The sequence below is a fragment of the Symphalangus syndactylus genome, chromosome 7, assembly GCF_028878055.3.
Source record: "Symphalangus syndactylus isolate Jambi chromosome 7, NHGRI_mSymSyn1-v2.1_pri, whole genome shotgun sequence".
Taxonomy (NCBI): Eukaryota; Metazoa; Chordata; class Mammalia; order Primates; family Hylobatidae; genus Symphalangus; species Symphalangus syndactylus.
The window spans coordinates 99002893-99021299 of NC_072429.2; the positions used below are offsets into that span (position 1 = coordinate 99002893).

General features: G+C 35.1%; 1 protein-coding gene across 16 annotated transcripts in view; it reads right to left on the reverse strand.

Moving 5' to 3' along the window:
- RNF19A (ring finger protein 19A, RBR E3 ubiquitin protein ligase) overlaps positions 1-18407 on the reverse strand; it is a 93786-nt gene that overhangs the window by 64253 nt on the left and 11126 nt on the right. For all 16 annotated transcript variants that reach the window (XM_055286892.2, XM_055286894.2, XM_063642883.1 and 13 more), the window contains exon 2: positions 6482-7248. In XM_055286892.2, the coding sequence (XP_055142867.1) occupies positions 6482-7155 (674 nt within the window). In that variant the 5' untranslated portion in view covers positions 7156-7248. The remainder of the gene's footprint in view (positions 1-6481; positions 7249-18407) is intronic.

Consider the following 18407-nt stretch of genomic DNA (forward strand, 5'->3'; position numbering starts at 1 on the left):
CTCAAACAGCCCCCAAACCTTAGTTTAGTGGTTAGCTCCATTTCCTTCCATGGTCCATTATTTAATTCAAGCCTTACTTTCCTTCTCTATCCTTCAGCTGAAGGTCTCTAGCTACTGTACTTGAAATGCTTAACCTAGGAGTGGATGGACAGCAAGAAAGTGGGGAAGACAGGAAGGGGCTGAAACAGCTGTCTCTCCAGAAGTATCTTCTGTTCACTGCATTGTTAACAGGTGATCCACACTAAGAACTCAGTGGTCAAGTTAGGAAAATGCCAAGTAAAATTAAAGTGGTTTTTGTTTTCTATTATAGGATTTGCTAAAACAATTTTTAACATACCAATGTTCAGTACATAGTATGCAGTATTTTCTTAATTTATTTAAATTAAGTCATTTATAATATCTCCTGGGAAAATTTCATAGTACTAATGTTTTACAAATTATACTATTGATAACATCAAGCAAGTAGGGATACCAGCTAGGGTGATATATTCTACCTGGAGCAAATTCCTTGTGAAGAACAAGTAAGAAGAAAAAAAACATACCTAACATGAAATGTAATCCTAAGAACGACATGACAGTCTCAAAAAATATTTTGATTTAAAAATGACACTGTCTCTCATGTCACTTCTGTCGATTAAAAGAGAATGAAGAAAAAGTATCTGTAAGTCCAAAATAATTTTTTAAAGCATAAAGCTTTTAACATATCTTTAAATAACTTACTTTGTTCTTTAAAGGTAAGAACAGAAAGAAAATATTATCAGAAATACCAAAATTATTTGATCCAGTTAAGGGGAACAGTCAAGTTTTATATCAGAATCAAGAAGCTCATGTTTCTACTTTAATGTTTTGATTATTCCAGTGAAAAAGGAATGACTTAATATACTTGAGAGAAGGTCTAGACAAAGGGAGGTTCATCTCCTGGTTCCCTTTTTTAGGATTTGCATCCTGCAGACAGGATGCATTCTGTTCTTTTTTCCACTACATGCTGCAGGAGAGGCCTTCAGTTGTTCTCAGGGCTACATGCCTGAGACTAGTTGGGGAAGTCTGTCCAATTTAGGGATGAAGTGTTAGCAAGCCATTTTGGCTGCATATCCGAAGCCACATTCTTTAGTCAACTAATTAGAGAAAGCTGACATGTCTCCTGTGTCACATATTAACATGGTTTTGAATGAGGGTGAAGGGAAAGAATGTTATTTTTATTGACTCATTAAAACACCACCAAAAATCTTAGCATCAACTAACAATGTTTGGTATAGGAGTAATATACAGATTGAGCATCCCTAGTCAAAAAATTCAAAATCTGAAATGCTTAAAGTTTATTACATTGTCAGAAGACATAGAAAATGTGATTTTTAAACTTCAAAGAACTACCCACATAGTATATTTAATTATTTAGTGTTAAAATATACCTGGGTTAATTTTATGGTTAGGAAGAATAAATTAAAAATAGCTCTCTCAGTTCAAGCTATTAATTCTTATAATATCTTTATGTATGTGTGTTCTAACACATACAATTTATCACTAGTCATGAATTACAACTTCCCCTGAAATGTAGTTTATTCATTAGGGCTCTTTATACCCTAAATCTGTTTCCTAAGTCCCATGTACTTGTTTTCTCCGGATAAAATCAAAGTAGGATCTGTGATCTCTGCAAAATTTGTAAAAGGCCGGTCTACAACAGCATTTCCAGCATGTCAAAAGATAGTCAAGGTATAGCTAAAACACATCTTTGTAGGATGAAAATGAGTTACACAGACATTAATTAGAATTCTAAAAATACATGTTATTTAGTCCCTAAGCCTATGGCCCTATTTTTTTTAATCCATTAAGAACAATATTCTCCACCGGAGTAAGTTATCATTGAAAGCCATTTAAAAGTCATAGCAAACCAGCCTGAAGCTTACACAAAGCCAATTATAGTTGACCACATTACCCAAATGTATATGAGTTATGTTAGTAGCATACAGTCAGGCTGGTTCATTGAACAATTTCTTATTGAGCATGAGGTTAGCCTGTGGTTCCAAAAACAAAAAGGAACTTTTCTGGAGGATCCTTGGAAGGCTCACAGACAATAAATCATTAATTACGTCCCGGTATAATAAATGTTCTTGTATATTCAAAGCTCCCCAGCAGTCAGAAGAACTCACATGAGATGACAGGGATAATGTGTGCTGGTAGCAGGGTGGCCTTAGTCAACTGAAACAGGTGATAGAAACTAAAACAACAACTTTTTGCTCATCTGCCTAGACAATGTACAAACTAGGACTCCAAGGCAGAAGGTAAATCAGATATTTTTATTCAAGGCAGCTTCTATGCTTCTCCTCCTTGCACACTGGGATCCCTCCCCCAATTTTTCTCCCTAACTATGGCTGGATTTTTCTCTGAACCTGCGAGGACTGGCATGTTCTAGAAGCTGTCTAGCTAGACTTACTCTGGTTAAATCACAGCACTCAAATTTGGTCCCCTGGGCCCCTCCTCAAGTGGGATTTTTAGAAATACCATCCTTTAAACAAGTGTGACCAGTCCTAGCCCTCAAAAGAGTGGAAAGAATATTAGGTCAGAAACCCCAAGAGATCTTAAATGGAAACCAGGTCAGGTAGAACTCTTTTCTACTCTGTGGTAAGGACAGTATTTCTCAAGGTGTGTTAAACTGTATGTTTAAGTAAAATTAATGTCAGATACAGAAAATGGTCATATCTATAAATAACAAATGCAAAAGAAAAAGTTCTTATTTTCACATCTAGCATTTCTGGAAAAGAACCTTTCAAGTGTGTTATATAATAAAAGGGTTAAATACTACATATATGCCTATGGTCCTGGCACCGTGGCTAAACATTTTTATAAAAATCAAATATTCAGAAATTTACCAGTATTTCTCATGCCAGATTTAAATAAAAAATGGGGTTTTAATTTTTAAAAAGGGGGGTCCTCTGTGTGTTTCAAAGGCTTCAGTAAGCTTCAATAGGTCAAGGATTTTTGTCTTGTGTTCATTAATAAACCTCCAGTTCCTGGTACATAGGTGCATTAAATATTTGAATGATTATCTGATTTAAAAAAAAGCAAAACTTTGGAAATAGAGATGAAGAATAGTAAGTAAGAGCAATGACAAGCTTACTGTGTGCTAGGAATTTTGCTAGTAATAGCATTAAAGATCTCACTTAATCCTTATAACAACAAGATAGGACAGGGACTCAAAATCAGGTATTTACAGCTCATAATAAGTAAAGCTAACTTTTAATGAGGGCTTGTGTAGTATCCTATGAAGCATACATACAAATTTTATATTATTGGGTGACATTTTCTTCAAAACACAATCATAAAACCTACGTCATCAAGTATGTGAAATACGACCATAACAACTTACAGAGCAGTATAAGTCAAACATAAAAGAAAATACACGAAAGTAATCTCTGTGACTTTTTTTCCTCTGTCCTTTGTGGGTAAGACTCTGACAACCAATAACACCAAAAATTAATGTATGGCCAAATTAATCACAGACAATTATTTGTTAAATTTATATAATAATCACGTGGTTGTTTTCATAGTAACAGAGTCTAGTAAAGCGTTTCTAATATTTTATGATATTTTATATTTGAATTATCGTCTCTAAAATATTAATACTGAGCCATTTTACTTTTTAACAACGAAGTCTCAATGAGAAGAAAATGTGCCAAAATATCCCAAAGTATGAGTTTCTGAAAAAAATTATTTTTATTAAGAAATATCGCATGTAAAAAGGGTTTATAAAGAACAGTAAAATAAATACTCCTGTATCTACCACAGAAGTTAAGAACATTATCAATAGGATGATCATTAACTCACAATCTAAATTGGAACACTTGAGAAAGAAATGTAATGCTATTAAAAATTGTATCAGTATACTAACCATGAACTGGAAATCAGAACCTTTATCAGTGGCTTTAGAAGTAACTTGGTTACCCCCTGAAGTTCACATGCCCTCTTCTTACTCTCAAGAGGTAACCAATAAACCAAATATATTTATCTATTCTACTGTTAATGAACATTTTTTTTTTTTGTTATTGTGGAACATCTCTATACAAATCTCCTGGTACACAAGTAAAGATTTTCTCTACAATACTTACCTAGGAGTTGAAATTCTCAGTTGTAGAATAAATGTGTGTTCAATTTTAATACACAATGTGGCAGTAGGTTAGCTAATCATTCACCTATATTTTATTTTAATTTTTTCCTTTTATTTATATAACCTACACCTCTGTAATCTGTTTTGATTTTAATATATGTGGTGACAATCTAATGTTTTCACCCTCAAATAACTAATTTTCATAATTCTGTATGTTGAATAATCAATCCTTTTCCAGTTGGTTTGGCATGTTTCCCCTAAAATCAAGTTCTTATACAAATTATAATTTGCTTTAGCCCTACCTATTGTGTTCAATTAGGTTGCTAGTATTAACTATATATTATGATGACATTACCAATCAACCTAGTACAAGAAAATATACAGCAATTAAGTGACCAGAAGGTTTGTGCCCCTGGATTTATTGTCTTAATATCTCCTGGCCAAAGGCTGTGACAACTTAAGTCTCCTTTTCCTTTGTTTTATCATTGTCAGAATTTTTTTTTTTTTTAAGACAGGGCTTTGCTCTGTTGCCCAGGCTGGAGTATAGAGGCACAATCACAGCTCACTGCAGCCTCGACCTCCTGGGTTCAAGTTATCTTCCCATCTTAGCCTCCCAAAGTGCTGGGATTACAGGAATGAGCCACCACGCCCAGTTGTAGATTTTTTTTTAAGCTATTAAAAATTTAGAGGAATGTATGAAGCACCTATTGCACCCTGGGGTTCTATGAAGGACAGACAGAAAAACCACACTCTTTTCTGTAGATGAAACATAGACATATTCCTAAGTATCTGAACTCTTGCTATGGGAGTATTTGTTATGACTCACAAAAAGTTTTTTTAAAACTAAAATTTGCTATCCTACTTGAAATCTACTCTAATTTCAAGAGTATAACTTGCACATGTGCACCAGTGGAAACGCACACTTGCACCTGTGAAAACGTTATGCAGGGGTCGGTCCACGGGATCAAGGGCGATTCAATCGTATCTAAGCTGTTTTTCTGTCAGAATACTGTCTTCTGCTCAAGTTATTTAAAGCTACTGTTCATTATTCCTATTTTCTTCCCACGTTTTTCCTGAAAATTTAGCCCTGCATATGTCCCAGAGTTTGCTTCTGCCATTACACCTGTAAACACAGCTAACCTTGGCCCAGTTTAGATAGCATCCATAACATATTTTGTTGTTTATCTGTATTATAGTACAAGTTCCCTGCAGTATAGGACAGCATAATTCAAATCTAATAATGAAGCATAATTCAAATCTAATAATGAATAATATCTGAATCCTACATACAACTAATTCATAAAATATTAATTAGGTAATTTTTAAATGTTGTATATTACACGGAAATCCTTGGTGGATGGTAAAGTGCTAGTGATACCTGGGAAAATTGGGATTTGCACAGGCAGGAAACACTACTTTTCTCATTTAAAATTATGGAATGTAGGTTAGATGCGATCTGAAAATTCACTACTCAAGAAACTTTTAAATAGTGGATTTGATTCAGGTAATGAATGTTGAAATTGTAATTTGATAAATGAAACTCACATCCCAGTCTTGCCTCTGAGATTATACCCAGATAATCTTGGAAGTTCTGGGTTTCCCCAAACCTTACTTATAATCCCTGGTTTACTAATAGTATGGTACGTATCACATTAATTGTTTGTGGCTTTTACTATTCTTGAATAGTATATGACTACTGTTTCCCTAATTCTGACAACTGTACACAATAAATACTCTATAAACAGGAGCTGCTCGCCAACATCATAATCAAATATATAAGCAAAATTATTTTATTTTAAATGTTGAGAATATGGTATGTGTAATTCAAAAACTTGAGGCAAATCCAGTATTATATAACCCCTAGAACTTGAGACTAGCAAATGCTTATGTATATCAACATGAACACATCATACTGTGGCACATGCTAAGGTAGGTACCTTTCAAAAGGGCCATTTATCTCACATGAGAAACATGTCAACAAAGAGAAAAAAAAATAAAGAAGAAGGTCATTTTAATTTATGATCACAAATAACCCCCTCATCACAAACAACCCTGATCATTTCATCTGTTATTCCAAAACAAAAATTCTCCAAATGGATGAGAAAATCAATTTTGTATACAACTAGATCCTGTACTTACCACCTTACCCTTTTCTTCTAAAAGTGCTCAGTGAGTATGTAATGCAGAGACAATATAGAAATGAGTAAGATAGGATCACTGCCTTTAACACCTAGCACAGTGCCTGACATATGGTGTGCACTCAACATGTCTGTTGAATGAATTCTCCAGCATGTAAAAATTTTTCTTTTGAGTAATAGCAAATTATTTTATCCACAGAGAAAAAATTAACTCAAGAAAAATCAAACAATATCTTCTTACCCACAGTCTGGAGCTGGACACCACCTACAATCAGGATCTGCAACAAGCCACCGTCTAAGCATAAACTCTTCGTATTTTTCCATCAAGACATCATCACTTAATATCAAGCGAATATCATGAGGATTGAACCGTTCAGTACATTCTGGGCAACTAATATTAACTCTACTTTCAGAGATTTCTATCCTTAAATATTGTCGTAAGCAATCCACACAAGATCTGTGATGACAAGTCATTATATCAGGAAATCTGTCTTTAGAATGCCGCAAAAGGCACAAAGGGCACTCTATGAAGTCTCCAATTTGTTTGCTGATGGAAGTTAATCCATTGTCAGAAGAGGTATTTGTAGAGAAAATGGAGTTCTTATCAGTACACATTTCAGAATGTATACTTTCAATACTTGCAATTCCATCCACCCCGCCATTTAGCTCCCTTGATTTACGTTTGTTATCTTTTTTCCTCCGAAACAGGGAGCCTATTGAAATTCTTCTTTTTTTGGGTGCCTTTTTGACTGAAGGCAAGCTCACAGATGAAGCAGAGGACTGAAGATCTCGATCTGAACCCATTTGCCGATGTAAACTCATGTCTAAAATGCTTGTTAGAATTGAGACAGGGTCAGTGTTTACACACAGCCCTTCATCATATTTAGAGATAAAACCTATTTCTTGTTCCTGCATTCACATTAAGTCATGATGTAAGAATATCCTACTTGGTTCCTTCAGAGAATTCTTGAAAAGTTCGATTTATAGAAGACTGCTATCATGGATGTTCTGAAAAATAAAAAATAAAAAAATCAAGATCATTTAATTGTATTTAGTTTGTATATTTTTATAAATATGAAATTTCAAACAAGTATGTTCCTTAACCATTAGTAGTTGTTTTTTTAATAAGGCCAATTTATTAAATAGTCTATAAGAAACTACAAGACCAATGCTGAAATAACAACAAGGGCATTCTTTAACCTTAATAAAAGATTCTAGATTTGAGCTGACCTAATTATTATTAAAATCTTAGAAAAAACTTCTGGTAATTATCACTTTGACTTCAATGATTTCTCACTGCCTTTCGCAGGTCTTTCTGTTGTTGTTTATAACTGACCATCAAGTATACATGCAAATACAAAGGGCTAAGAATAGCTTACACAATCTTGCAGAACAAAGTGGGGAAAGGGCTCTAACACCACCAGATATAATGACTTATTATAAAGTTACAGTAATTAACATAGTGTGCTATGCCACAAGGATGAATATAAAGACCAGTGGAACAGAAAGTAGTCAAGAAAAAGTCCCATATAGGCCAGGTGCGGTGGCTCACGCCTGTAATCCCAGCACTTTGGGAGGCCGAGACGGGCGGATCACAAGGTCAGGAGATTGACACCATCCTGGCTAACACGGTGAAACTCCGTCTCTTTTAAAAATACAAAAAACTAGCCAGGTGTGGTGGCAGGCCCCTGTAGTCCCAGCTACTCAGGAGGCTGAGGCAGGAGAATGGTGTGAACCTGGAAGGTAGAGCTTGCAGTGAGCCAATATTGCACCACTGCACTCCAGCCTGAGCAACAGTGCGAGACTCCATCTCAAAAAAAAAAAGTCATATATATGTATACGAGACTTGACTTATGACAAAGGTGATGTTGCTGAGAACTGAGAATAATATGGCCTTGAAAAAAAGAAAAATACTATGTCTTCTGGTTATCCACCTGAGAAAAGAAAAGAAACTTGATGGATGGATGGCTCACCCATGTGTGAAAATCAATTACAGATGGTTTACAGATCTAAATATAAAGCTTCTAGGAGACAAAAGAGACTATATTTCAATGAAAAATTCTTAAACATACAAGAATACCAACCATAAAATAAAAGACTGATATATCGGACTAGAATAAAATCAACAGACAGTATTAAGGGAATGGGAGGAGACTTTTGCCACATATAACTAATAAAGGCACAGTGCCCAGACTATGTAAAGAATGCTTACAAATCAATAAGAAAACATAGACAATCCAATAGAAAAACGGGCAGGGGACTTAACAGGCATTTCACAAAAGGATATGAAAAGTGCTCAACATCATGTCATCAGGAAAAAACACATTAATGCCACATTCAGAGACTACAACACACCTAATAGGATGGCTAAAATTAAAAGACTGACATTTCCAAGTGTTAGCAAGGATGTGGAAGAATGGGAACTCTCTTACACTACTCGTGGGAGTGTAAAATGGCACAACTACTTTGGAAAACTGTTTAACAATATCTATCAAATTGGAACACAGAGATACCCTATTACCCAACAATTTTACTCCTAGAAAGGAGTGCATAAGAAAAATGAACGTACACATACATTAAAAGACATACTTAACAATGCTCACAATAGCATTAGTAATAATATTCAAAATATTGGAAACAACCCGTAATTTTATCAACTGTAGAATGAATACATAATTTGTGGTATATTCATACTCTAAAGCAATGAAACAATGAAAAGGAAAATACTGCTAAACACAAGACAGGACTCTCATACAAAAGAGTATGTGGTATAATTCTATTTATATAAAGTTCCAAACAGAGAGAATTAATGTACAATGTTAGGAGTCAGGATTGTGGCTACATTTTGTGGTGAGGCACAAAGGGAACTTTCCTTTTTTTTTTTTTTTGAGACAGAGTCTGGGTCTGTTGCCCAGGCTGGAGTGCAGTGGCGCAATCTCGGCTCACTGCAACCTCCACCTTTTGGGTTCAAGCAATTCTCCTGCCTCAGCTGGGATTACAGGCATGTGCCACCATGCTGTGTAATTTTTGTATTTTTAGTAGAGACAAGGTTTCACCCTGCTAGTCAGACTGGCCTCAAACTCCTGATCTCAAGTGATCCGCCCACCTTGGCCTCCCAAAGTGCTGAGATTATAGACGTCAGCCACAGTGTCCAGCCAAACTTTCTTAATATGTGCAGTATGCACTGTGCTTACAAAGGTATGTTCACTTTGTGATACATACATGACCCAGAAACTCATGATTAACGTGCCTTTTTCTATGTGTTTTTTTCCTCCTATGGCTGACCTCATAATTAACATATGTTTTCTGGAAAAACATTTCACTCAAACAAACTTCACCTCATGTCCCTCGGTTTATATTTCCCTTCACAAACACAGGATAGATAAGGAAGAGTCAGAGAGCTCAATCTATACAAATATAGTTATGCATCACTTAATGATTGCGAAACATTCTGAGAAATGTGTCATTAGGTGATTTTGTTGTGTGATCACAGAGCACACTTACACAAACCTAGATGTTATAGCCTATTACACACCTAGGGTATACTGTATAGATTATTGCTCCTAGGCTACAAACCTGTACAGTATGTTACTGCAGTGAATACTGGAGGCATTTGCAACACAATGATATCTGTATACCTAAACATAGAAAAGGAATGTTTCATTCCTTTGGCTCTCCAATATCCTGCCAGTGCCTCACACTGGGTAAATCCAACCAGAAGCCAACTGCCTCTAAGGCAGTCCTTAGAGGTCAACCTCCTGGGGCACAGAGCAGGGTAGAGAAGACTGAATGAGAGTAGATCTGGACATGCAAACAAAAAACATCCAGTATTGTATGTATAAAGAAGAGAACTTGGGAGTCAAAAGACCTGGCTCAGCTATTTTTTGTTATCATATCCTAAGTAACATACATTCCTGAATCAGTGATCAGGACAATAAAATATGGATGATACCACTCACCTCAAATAGATGTTCTAAGAATAATGTGAAATTGACATGTGTTAAACCTGCCTAACAAACCCAGCACCATACTAAATGTTAGCTGAAATGGAATGTAAGGTAACCTAGTGCTTTACAAAATGTGTACCTTATAGCAAGTGCTTAATATTAAATGAATGAATGATGCTTTTCAGTTGCTATTACTCTGTGATCCTTAAGCCATACGGCTTTACTATATCCAGTTTTTTTTAACTGTGGAAAGACAAGAACCTTTTACCTTCAGAAGTGCTTCAGAATTTGTAAAACATGTTAAGTACCCCAACACTACAACTTCAAGAATTATACATTTATAATATCCCAATAAACATCTTCTAACCATAAACACTTCAGCAGCATCTAATAGCCACCTACGTGCCTAAATGATTTACACATCATTAGAAAGGTATTCTGGAAATGAAGAAGGCAGGGCAAAAAGTTTGCATACACAGAAAACACTTACTTCCCAAGAGGAAAACCTACTACATGGTCAAATAACAGTTTTTGCTTCTGTTATTCAGCTAAAATTAGGTTTCTTCTGTCACTTCTCAAACAGCTTAAAATATGGAGAAAATCCAGTAATTTTGTGCTGATGGTCAAAATACTAAATGTAAGAGCAGTGTACCTATGTCTTCTAATTTTGTTTTTTAGATGTCTGACATCCAGATGTATGGTACTTCTAAAATAAGCATGCAATAAAAACAGCATGTGACAATATTTACTAGCACTGTTGAAGAGAACAGAAAGAGGACTAAATCTTTTTTTTTTTCTTTTTTTTTTTTTTTAAGTAAAGACAGAACAGGTACAGAGAATTCCCAGCAGAGTTTCTACTGATCACTAACTTGGTCACTACAGAAGCTTAAAGCTATTCTATACTCAAGTGAAAGTGTCAATAAAGAAGACAAATAAAAAAGACTATTTTAAATGCGGTATTCTGTATTACAAAAGAATAACAGGCTATTAAACTTCAGCACATGCTTATGTTGAGAAGATGATAAAGAATAAAGAAAACAAATTTAATTTTAACGACTATGTATTTGTATGTGAGATTAGGAATCCACGAGCAACATTTGCTTTGATGGGAAAGATATTTTTAGTATTGTCTCACTACAAGTCATTTACATTTCCACTTTCTGTGAACTAAGCACATGTTCATATCCTGCTGCAGCACTTTTCCTTATTGACGTGTAAGACATAGTTCTATTTAATAAAGAGCCTTGCTATCATGTGGGGGTGTGGGGGTGTGTGTGTGTGTGTGTGTGTGTGTACGTATAAATTGTATTTGACTATATGGCAATTTTCCAATGTAGAAATTTCAAAAGTTTTTAACGTGCTCAAATTCACGTATCTTTCTCTTTATGACTTTTGACTTCTACATCAGCCTTAGAAAAGCCTTGCTCACTCTAAGATTATATTTTTAAAATCCCTTCACATGTTTTCTACTGGTAATTTGATAGTTTATGAATAAGTAGAGATCAAAATTTGTTTTCTAAATGGCTAGCCACTTACCTCAACACCAGTTACTGAATAATGATCTTTCCTCCATGCCCCACCTCCTACATACACACTGATTTAATTTTTTAATTTATTTTTTATTTTTGACATTTATTTATTTATTTATAAATTATTCCATTGCTCTACAAGCTTACAAAGTCTTCTTTTGGAGGATGAAACCTAACTGTTACATATTTACTTTCTGGTACTTTTCATTCTTTCTTGTTCAGCGGTGCCCAAACTTTTTGGCACTAGGACCAATTTCATAGAAGACAATTTTTCCACAGATGGAGGTGGGGGGTGGGAGCGGGGATGGTTTCATCAGGCATTATATTCTCATATGGAGTGTGCCACCTAGATCCCTCGAGTGCAGTTCGCAATACTCCTATGAGAAATGAATGCTGCCACTGATCTGACAGGAGGTGGAGCTCAGGCAATAAGGCTCACGGCTGCTCGCCTCCTGCTGCGTGGCTCAGTTCCTAACAGGCCACACACCGTGGCCCAAGGGTTGGGGATCCCTGTTCTTGTGGATCCACTTTTCATCTGGTGTCATGTATCTTCAGCCTCAAGAACTTCCATTAGCATTTTTTGCTATGCAGGTCTCCTAGCAATGAATTCTTTCAACTTTTATCTGGGGAAAAAAAATGTTATTTTACCTTCACTTTTTATGGATATTTTTTGCTGAATACAGAACTCCAGGTTATCTTTATGCTTTCAGGACTTAAAATAGGTTATTACACTGTCTTCTGGCCTCCATCGTTTCTGACAAGTCATCTTTCCTGATATTTTAATTCCCCTGTACATAATGTGTCTTTTTTTCCTTTGCTTGCTTCAACATTGTTTTCTATCTTGGATGTTCAGCAGTTTGAAAAGATGTGTCTAGATGTGGTTTTCCTTGTATCTATCCTGCTTGGGGTTCACTGAACTTCTTGAATTTGAAGTTGATTTAAACCAAATAAAGGAATTTGGGGGAAATTATTTCTTTAAGTATTTTTTACCATACTGTCTCTCTCTCTCTCTCCTCACTCCTGGAATTCTAATTATTTATATGTTAGTTTGATTTTTGTCCCAGGGGCAATGAGGCACTGTTCTTTTTTGTAATCTTTTTTTCTTCGTTCAGTAGACTGGCAAATTTCTATTGATTTATCTTCAATTTAATCAACTTTTTCTTCTGCCATCTCCAATCTGCTGTTAAATCCATCCAGTGAAATTTTCATTTTAGATATTGTACTTTGCGGTTCTATAACATCTATTGTTCTTTTTCATAGTTTCCATTTATCTGATGAGATTACCCACATGTTCAGTCATTATGATATTTCCCCCTTTAAGTCCTTAAAATATTGCAGTTGCTATTAAGTCTGTCTGCTAATTCTGCTAATTGCAGGGTCTGCTACCTATTTTTGAGGGAGTCTTGACATGGAATGAACTGTATTTTCCTGCTTTTTTACATGTCTAGTAATTGCTTATTATAAACTGGATATTGTGGATATCTTATAGAGGCTCTGTAGTCTCTTATCTTCTCCTGAAGAGTGAGGACTTTTATTATACTGGGCAATTAAGTCACTGGCTAGTCAACTCGAACTTCTGAAAGCTTGGTTTTATGCTCTTTTAGAGTAGATCTGTGGAAAGCACCCATGTTTACCAATCCCTTCTATCTTGCTGGGAATCAAACACCAAATTCTGTCACCCCTGCAGAAGCCATTAGCCAAAATCTCTATTTAGTTTTTTCTGCCTGCCAGCTGTTGTTTTCCACTGAACTCCTTGGAATCTCCCAAGCACAGTTCTAGGGGACATCTAGATATCTGAAGGGAGTTTACCCACAGATTTTTGGAAGTTACTTACCATAACTCCCTCCTTTCTGCGATTTGTCCTATTTCTGGCCACTTAACTCCATCCCCTGATACTTCAAGCCAGTAAGACTCGATTTTCTGCTTGCTTTCAGCTGCCCTACACTACATAGACTTTTCTTTAGGGGGAAAATGTATAAATTTTTTAAGGAAAACATCTGGCAGTTTTCCAAAGGATATCTTCATGTAGGCTCTGAGATGCAGTATTCTTGAATCCGTACAGGATGCTGTCACAGGAAATTTTAGCCTACTTATGCATCCATGATCTCCACAATATAACTGCTTACTAGACTGCTTTTTTAAAACGATCCTTTAAAAGATATTTTTGCATTATTCAATACCTGGAACTTGTAAGGTCGTCAATGAATAACTAAATGTGTTAAACTTTTTGCCTTACTTGCTCTAAGTAACCTGTATAAGTATTAACTCATTTATTCTTTCAACAAATATGTTCAGTGCCTATCATGTGCCAGATACTCTTGTAAGTGCTGGATAGTGAACAAAATAGACAAGGTCCCTATTCTGTGGAGCTTTCATTCTAGTACATTTAAGCATTGAACAGATACTTCAGATGATACCTTCTCCAAAGAGTAACATGAATGACTTTGCAAAGATCTAAATTTTAATGAAGTAACTCCCTCTTTTCTAAGCATAATTTTAAAGAAAAAAATTGATTTTTATTTGGACATATATGGGAGTCCCATAACTGAAACTAGTATTTATCAAAATCCATTTTAAAGCTTTCTTCCTAATAGACTTTAGATACTTTTGACAGCACTCTACTTTTTGTAGTTACAATGGTTTTCTAATACTCGAACATTTTGGTAGACAATTTAAGTTGCACAAAAGAAATCACTATTTATCTAACCAAATGATCTAGTATAGAGAATATTCATTTTGCTCACTGGGTATAACTTTAGGAACCAATATTAGCAGATAAAAGGTGGGGAAATCCTCAACCCTAGACTCACTATTTTGGATCTGCTCAGCCTCTGGTGCTACATAAAGGTTCCTAAGGCAATGAAAAAAGGGAAGTATCTGTCTTTGTGTAGCATTTACTATATGTAGTGTTGCAAACACCATCTCATCAAATTTAAATATGGCTATGTACAATTTAATGTAGTAGCTGACTACCAAAAAATAGATAATTATCATAAGCCATCCTTTGGTCAGACTACAACTTAAAGTGATCTACTAGAAATGATGTATTTCTACCCAAGCTAATTTTGGCCCAAAGTAAATAGAGTTTTTATAAATCTGAATCATATCATTAAGAGAAGTTTGAGGCATTAAACTAGATTCTCATATATCACTTTCTCTTAACAGAGAGAAATCACTGAAGTTCATTATAATAAAGTTTGCTATTACTCAAAAATCACATTTAAATGTTATTTTTAAGTTATGTCATTCATGATCTATGCTTACTTATAAGACTTGCTTATGAACCTCAAATTTAGAAATGTCATTATTTTCCTCTAATAAATTGATTCTCCAACATAACTACCGAATTCAGATACCAAGCAGCAATGCATTCTCTGGGCATTATTCTTCTTTTTCTTTTTTTCCTTTTTTTCTTTTTTGAGACGGAGTCTCACTCTGTTGCCTAGGCTAGAGTGCAGTGGCACGATCTCAGCTCACTGCAACCTCTGCCTCCTGAGTTCAAGTGATTCTCGCGCCTCAGCCTCCCTAGTAGCTGTGACTACAGGCACGTGCCACCATGCCTGGCTAATTTTTGTATTTTTAGTAGAGACGGGGTTTCACCATGTTGGCCAGGCTGGTCTTGAACTCCTGGCCTCAAGTGATTTTCCTGCCTCAGCCTCCCCAAGTGCTGGGATTATAGGCATAAGCCACCATGCCCAGCCTCTGGGCATTATTCTTACTGCCCAGGTAATAGTATTTATTAAACATCTCTTTTTACAACCTATTAAAGTAAAAATATAACAAGCACAATACATTTTTAGAAAAAAATAAAAATGCTTAAAAATAACAGCTAATGGATGGACTGGCTTCAGAGAAATCCATGAAATCTCAAAGTGTATGTTAAATTGTGAAAATATATATATTCTAGGCACAGGATAGATCCACAGCTTTCAACACATTCTCCAAGGAGTCTAAAGTACAATGAAAGGTTAACTGTTAATGCTGAGATGTCAGATTTAACTTGCCAGTAAAAGTTAACAGTTTCTGTAAATCCTTCCTACTCTCGCTAATTTACATTATTAGTACAGCATTCACAGCTGTACCAATTATAAGCTCAGTTAGAAAATACTTCTATTCCATTAGAAGTATTCCAGTTGAAGTTGCAATTCTTTCCACAAGAGTTAAGTTTTTGGAAAGGTTAAAAAACAACTTTCATGGCTAAACAAAGTCTCCTATTCATCACACAAGAATAAACATTATGTGGATAGATGGCCGGCCCAGAGTAACCCATCACATGTATTGAAAACAAAAATCATACAAACAAAGGTTAATCAATATTGTATATTCAAAGGACAGGTGATCATAAATATGTCCATAAAGATATAATGCTATTGTGTCATCTTTACTTAAAATGGCAATTACCACTGAGAAAATTTTAAAGTTGATTATTCCTTATGAGGTAAGTCAATTAATAATCTATTTAAAATGTATTAATAACAGACATGAAGAGATTAAGACATTTAATGACCAATGCGAAAGAAAGCAATGGTACTAGACATACAATCTAAATACCTTTCAATTATTTCAATGTGTCCTTAGAAGCGTGAGCACATAATACGCAGATCTAAGGTAACTTAGTGGTTTTATGCCTTTTGTTCAGAAAGGACCTCTCTGTATGATCTGTAAAATGGGGAAAATACTATTGTGGCAGAGATGCTGTTATATGCTCATCTGCTTCACTTTCCTCCTGAGCACAAAGCAGGACTACATTTTCCCATTCCACTTATGGCTAGGTGTGGTCACGTTATTAGTCCTGGCCAATGCAATCTGAGTATAATAATGTATGCCCTTTCAAGGACTGACCTCTAAATCATCCCTGAAAAAAACCTTCAGGCTCTCTTTCTCTTCACACAATGGCTGGCTGAATGGAGTAATTCTAGTGAGGCAGAACTTAGAGGACAGAGGAGTGACAAGATGGAAAGAATCTGGATACCTGAGTACTCCACATGGTTCTTAGCGTGAGTGAGAAATAAATTGTTATTGTGTTCCACCATGAGACTTTGGGTTTTCTGTTACAGATACAATTATCTATCTTACTCACCTTAAAGCTGGAAAATATAATAAGATGAGGTAACAAAATTTAGATTAGCTTGAGGGGAAAGGTTTTTTAAATGTTATACAAATATGGGGTAGTGATAGAGTATATTTTCTTGAGTGCGTAAAGCGTGCACTTTGGAGTCAGGATATCTTGAGTTCAAGTTCAGCCTCTGAAACTTACATTAACTATGTGACATTGGGTTAAATTACTAAGACTCAGTTTCTTCAATTGTAAAATGTGAATTACAGTACCTAAAGTCCATAGATTATAAAGATTAAATAAAATAACACATCAAGAATTCAGTAAAGGGTATGGTACATGTAATCACTTAAATATTACCTGTAAGTATACTCATCTGAGAAGATGGCACAAATGTATCTAAATTTACCACGTATTGGGTAAAAAAAACAAAACAAAACTTATTACACATTAGGTTAGAAATAAAAACAAATGCTTGGCTCTGAAATGGCTTCCCTAATGAATAGGCACTTGGAAGTTTGGAATACATTATTAAAGTACACAAATTTCTCAAAGGTAAGTATAAATAATGTACAGCTAGTACAAACCTACCTCAAGTGGTCTAATATTAAAAATGGAATAAATATTTTTAATTCAACTACTTATAAATGAGGGAGATGGGGATAATTCAACATATCATTAGTGTAGGCGAGTATCAGTTTCCAACAAGTTCTTTAAAAGTAAATGCTTACCAAGACCCAGATATACTCTCTTGGGTTCTAGCCTTAAGATAGTTTCTATAATCTCTCAGAAACAGAAACTCAAAGTTCAGAATAAGCTATTCTCATAAGCCACAAAGCCTCCCAAAAGAGGTATTTCATAAACAGCTTCACAAACACGCACCTGCCACATCTACCTGTTTAAGTCCATATTTGATTGGGAGAAGAACAAAACGGTGCTTTGTGGTTTTAATAATATTACAAGTAATATTCGCTACTCAAGTTATTACAAAAAGTAAGCTGCTGCAGAAAGGAATAAAGCATTACTCATTCAATTCCTCCAATAAAAAACATTTTGGTTAGCTTATTCCAGGCCCTCTTTGACAAGAAGAGCAAACAATACACCATTAGGGAAACCACAGGGAAAGCAGAGTACAAAATGCCAGGTATGATCAAGTGCCCAGAGACATGTAAGTTTTTAAAAAGGTTTAAAAAGATACCTAGCTGTCAAAAACTTCCTTCAACTGGTTAAAATACAGATTGCTGAAGAGAGACTAATTTGAATGCTGTATATCCAAAGGAAAACAGACACATTTTGCTTACTGTGTCTCTTGGTTCTCAACAGAAGGGAAAAACTAACCTAGTATTAGATCTTAACCAAGTTTGTCTATGTTTTTGAATTTTAATTTCCATATTCGAAAACTAAGGTGATTAAGACCAGATAATGTCTAAGGTCCCTTAGTTCCAAAAGACTATGATAATAATATACAAATATATAGGCAGTTTTAATACACAGAATACTCTAGGTTAAGCAGATGTTTACAATTTTCTAGGATAAACAAATAATTGTTGTTTCTGTTCTTTACAAAATGTCTCCAAATCTCCCAAGTATTAGTATACTCTTCTTAGTAAATTCAGTGTCAAAGTGAATTTTACC